This window comes from Chrysochloris asiatica, unplaced genomic scaffold (genome assembly GCF_000296735.1).
Source record: "Chrysochloris asiatica unplaced genomic scaffold, ChrAsi1.0 scaffold00169, whole genome shotgun sequence".
Classification (NCBI taxonomy): domain Eukaryota; kingdom Metazoa; phylum Chordata; class Mammalia; order Afrosoricida; family Chrysochloridae; genus Chrysochloris; species Chrysochloris asiatica.
Genome location: NW_006408687.1, coordinates 7,324,038 through 7,328,940, shown reverse-complemented (window position 1 = coordinate 7,328,940; position 4,903 = coordinate 7,324,038). Strand labels below are relative to the sequence as shown.

General features: G+C 38.7%; 1 protein-coding gene across 1 annotated transcript; it reads right to left on the bottom strand.

The window, feature by feature from the left end:
• Nucleotides 1-1,998: 1,998 nt before the first annotated feature.
• LOC102831918 (tripartite motif-containing protein 60-like) lies at nt 1,999-3,381 on the bottom strand. Its single transcript, XM_006871609.1, has one exon. The coding sequence runs from the start codon at nt 3,379-3,381 to the stop codon at nt 1,999-2,001; it is 1,383 nt and encodes a 460-aa protein (XP_006871671.1).
• Between the last annotated feature and the right edge of the window lie 1,522 nt (nt 3,382-4,903).

Below are 4,903 nucleotides of genomic sequence, written 5' to 3'. Positions count from 1 at the left end.
TTTTAACAACTCTACATTCAAGAGCAAGTATCTTCTGACATCCACTATGGTCTTTCTTTTCTTTCTATTGTGTTTTTGATGGCCGGTTTCTTCATTTCTTCATGTATAAAGTTCTTTATGTCATCCTACAAGTCCTCTGGCCATTGGTAATTAAGATTCAATGCATCAAATCTGTTCTTGAGATTGCCTATAAATTCAGATGTGAAAAACTTAAGATCATATTTTGGCTCTCATTTATACATGTTTTAATTTTCTTCAGCTTCAACATAAATATGCACATGAGAAACAGATTGTTCCACAGTCACCTCCAGGCTTTATTGATACTGAGCTTCTCGATCATCTACAGATATAATAACTTTGATCCCTGTGTCTTTGAGTAAATATTGACCTTTTCTTCTCAAATGATTCTATGGTGTACCTATTTCACTAGTGTTGCTATTAACCCTTTAGACCTAATGTTTGACTGAAAATTGAACCACAGATGACTTCAGTTCCTGGATTGTAAACAAGGACCAGAATCTTGCAGTTGAAACCAGCCTTCTGGTTCAGTGCTTATCAACACCAGGATTCCTGTTTATTTTTATGTGCCAGTAAAAGCAAGGGGCTCACTTTCTGGCAGTATATAAGACTGGATTTCACTGTTATTCATTATGTTTTCAGTAGCCAATACCTCACAAGTGGTTGCCTCTTCCTTCTTTCTAGTCTGTCTTAATCAGGAAACTGTTACAGTCTAGCTACCATAGATGGCCATGCTGGTTAGTATAGGGTCAAAGCAACATGATAGACACCACAGTATGAGTAACTGGAAGACTTGTGGTGGTGATATGTGTAAATGTGATAAAGATAACTTTAGTGTCAGAAAACACTTTATTGAGAAAAAGTGAGAATTCAGAATTCTTGTATTCGAAAAGGCATTTTATAATGAACTCCCATGCCATCTCTGTGAAACAGAATTATAAACCTTATATTATTCTGAATATGTAAGAAAATCACCATTAATCTTAAAATATTGTCCCAAAACTTAAACAAGACTCTGTTATGAAGAGCCATCGTGTCGATTCTGACCCATAGCAACCCTGTATATGCTTTCCAAGGAGCCATCTGACATATTATCTCACAGCACTCTACCAGTACTATACCATACCCTATTTAGTGTGCTTATTAACTAAGCAACATACTAAGTGTACTAAGCAGCAGTTGATTTGAACTGCTGAATTTGATGTTAGACGTAACTGTTGGTTAGTTGAAAATTGAGCTTGTCAGGTGTGTTAAGTTAAAGATATAAAGGGTGACCAAGGTGAGTATCAGGATTCCACATTCTCTGTAAGATATTTTCGTGTTCCTTTAATTTTCAAAGACTTCCATTTTTCCTAGATTTATACATGGTTCCAATTATTAATGGATTTTTGGAACTTGTTTTTCCTTTGTTTGAGTCATGCCCCATCAGTCAATGATGTCCCAAAACGTTGCTCCATCAATGTTGTGGGGCAGAACATCCTGTTCAACTTTATGTGCCTTTAAAGGTAAGGGGCTCACCTATTGACTCTTTATCAGACCAGGTTCCACTGTTACTTATTAGGTTTTGAATCGCTAGTTTCTCATAAGTGGTTGTCTCTTTCCACTTTCTAGTCTATCTTAATATGGGAAATCTGCTGGGATCTATTGGTATTTGAATACTGGTGGTATAGGGTAAAAGCAACACACAACATGATTAACTGGTAGTTAGGGGAAAAAGACACCTTTATTGTCAGAAATACATTGTTTAGAAAAAGGGAAACTTCTTAGTTACTTGGATGAGTCTCAGTAATTTCATAATTGATTCCCATGTCACCTCTGTGAAGCAGGCATCACAAAAATTATATTGTCACAAATATCTATGAAAATCACCATCAATCTTAAAATAATACTATCCCAAAACTTAAACAAGACTATACAACAACCTAAAATACAGCATACTAAAGAAAACACCAAAATTCTGAACAGTCTTCTAGATATTCACTAATTATCTGGTACTTTACAGATTGTAAGACGATTTGACGGCAGTCCAGTGGCTAAATAAGGCCAAAGTTTTTCAGTAAATGTATCAGTAAATTTATCAATATAAGAGCTAGTATTCATATCAAAAAATGAAATCTCTCCCAACTCATAATCCAGGAAAACACCAATCTTCATGTGTTTTACAATCTCAGAAGGACCACTTGTGTTAGTCCACTGCTGAATTTTCCAGCATCCATCCTTTATAGAAGCCAAGGTAGCTGTATTTGGGGTTAAGGAGTCTCTACACACACCTACAGCCCACTGACTTGCACCTCTTACTTCAACCTGCCAGAAATGCCTGCCGCTATAAAATCCTTCAGAACTCCGCACAGCTGTATAAACACTGAATCTCTTGGGACTGTAGGATAAGTTTGTTTGCATCTTTCCGTATTTCACACTTTTTCTATCTTCTGATATGATAAGGTTGGGGTGAGCACTTTCAGGATCAAGTGTCAAATCTACTTGAAATGTGCTGATTATTTTATCCAGGCTAAAGTGCTGTGGAGGTAGGCACCATCTGAATTCTTTTAACTCATAAGGAAATACTGCTGGCATTTTCAAGTTCTGGTACATGTCGTGGATGCTGTCAATGTCTGTCAATAATTCCAAATCTGCCTGCACATACTTCTCTGTTATATCACATAGCAGATTTTTTAGAGTGGAAATGTGATCTAAAAGTAAGGTTCTATTTTCGTTTAGTTTTTCCTTAATGTCATTCTCTTCCATCACTGATTTAAAAACATTGTTATCATATACATCACACAGTAACCGTTTAAGCCGCACAAACTCAAAGTTCAGTTCACGTTTCTTATTTAGCACTTTCCTCCACAACTTAACTGTCTGTGAAGACTGTATTTCTGATCCCGTTTCAGCAAGTTCAACTTGCCCCCTCAAAGACTTCATGTAGCCTTTGAGCTTCCTCCTGTGCCTCCATGCAGCTTGGTCAATGGGCATCAGGTGGTGATCTAGGTGTTGAGAGGACATCCTGCACCGGGGACACAACAGCTTCAGGTCCTTTTCACAGAAGAGGTCCAGCTGAAGATTGTGTTTATCACACAGAGGTTTCTCTTTCCTTTGGATGCTGTTGCTCCTTGTGGTGAAAAGTTGCTTAATAGTATCAAGTATATAACACAATTGATGATTTTTTCTGTAGTTCTTGTCAAGGCAGTGTTGGAGGCATTTGGGGCAGGGGTAGATGTCCTCTAGACCCTCCCAGCACTGCTGGATACAAGGAAGACAGAAATTGTGGCCACAGGAAATGGTCACTGGGTCTTTCAGGTAATCCAAGCAGATAAGACAGCTAGCCTCTGCTTGGAGGTTGGTCAGGGAGGCTGCAAAGGCCATTGTACTGCCAGGACTTCAGAAGAAGGGAATTTTCAGGTGGTCTCTTTACCCAGAAGCTAGGAAAGAGTCCTCAGTCTTCAGTTTCCTACCTGAAGTGAGTATCTAAGAATCGAATGTCCCAAGTAACTCAAAAGTGTAACTTCGGTGTCCACAGTTCAAGAGAGCTTCAAAAGGAGTCACAATACCTCAGCCAGTAATTGACCTTCCTGTTTTCCTCTCCCATGGTACCCAGTGTTCCTTCCTGCTGAAGGTCAGCTCTAGTGTCTTTCTGCTCCAGAAATAGTTACAAGTCCAAGTCACTCTGTTATACCTGTGGATAAGAAAATATTGACAATTTAAAAGGATGCCTAAGCTAGCTTTTATCCCTCCTTAATATAAAGCAAACCTCAGGTAGAACTAACACTACTATAGAATATTTAAGGAGTTAAAAACAAACAAGATGACCAATTTTCATTGGTCTAAACCCCTAAGATCAATAACTACTGACTTATTGGTTTCTCTAAAGAATTAGTGAAAATTATATCTGTATTTATGTTTTGTTAAGTGCCATCAACTCACTTCTGACACATTACAAACCTGTATAGGGATTCTGATTAAGGGATGGTGGGTTTGAACTGACACCTTAAAGTTATCATCTTTATCCTACTGCACCACAACAGGACTGCATATATACGTAGAAAAAGAGAGACTTACCTGGTGGAGATGGCTCATGTAAGAGGCTGACATGTGCCCTGTGCATTAGGAATCAGCGTGCAGGTTTCTTCTGACTCAGGTTACTGCAGGGTCTGATGGACACAAGATCCCCAGGTCCACACAAGCTTTCACAGAAGTGAAGACAGAGAAATCTAAGACTGACAGGTCAGAAGGAAAGACAAAAAACTTGAGGTCAGATTACGACGAACTAGATAGAGGACCCATAATCAATAAAAGGGCCATAAATTTTGCCTTGTTGTCCATATACATTATATATACATATATCTAACGCAGACCACAAGGAGCTCTGGTAGCTTAGTGGTTACACATCAGGCTGCGACCCTCAAGATGAGCAGTTCGAAACTACCAGCTGTTCTGTGGGAGAAAGATGAGGCTTTTTGCTCCCGTAATGATTTATAACCTCGGAAACCCTGCGCAGGGTCACTGTGAGTAGGAACTGACTCCACCGCACATAACCAAAATGCAGACCACACCCTTAGAAACTCCCTTTCACTGATTTGTTGATCATTTGAGATCCCATCATGGAGGTTATTAGATTATAACTGTTTGTTATCATGTGTGTGGATTACACTATATTGGATCACAAGATTGTCAGTGTCTCTATCAGAATTTAACTTTCAAACTACATCCTAGTGATTTACTGATCATAGTGGCTCAGTTAAACTTGGTGACAGTCAAAACCCAAGTTCACTGTGTGCAAAATATGTAAGACCAAGAAGATCTGAGACAGGGTTTTTGGAGAATCTATTGAAAGTTCATAAGTGCAAGAACCAAGGAGAATCTCTTCCACCAACTATCTAGCACAGGA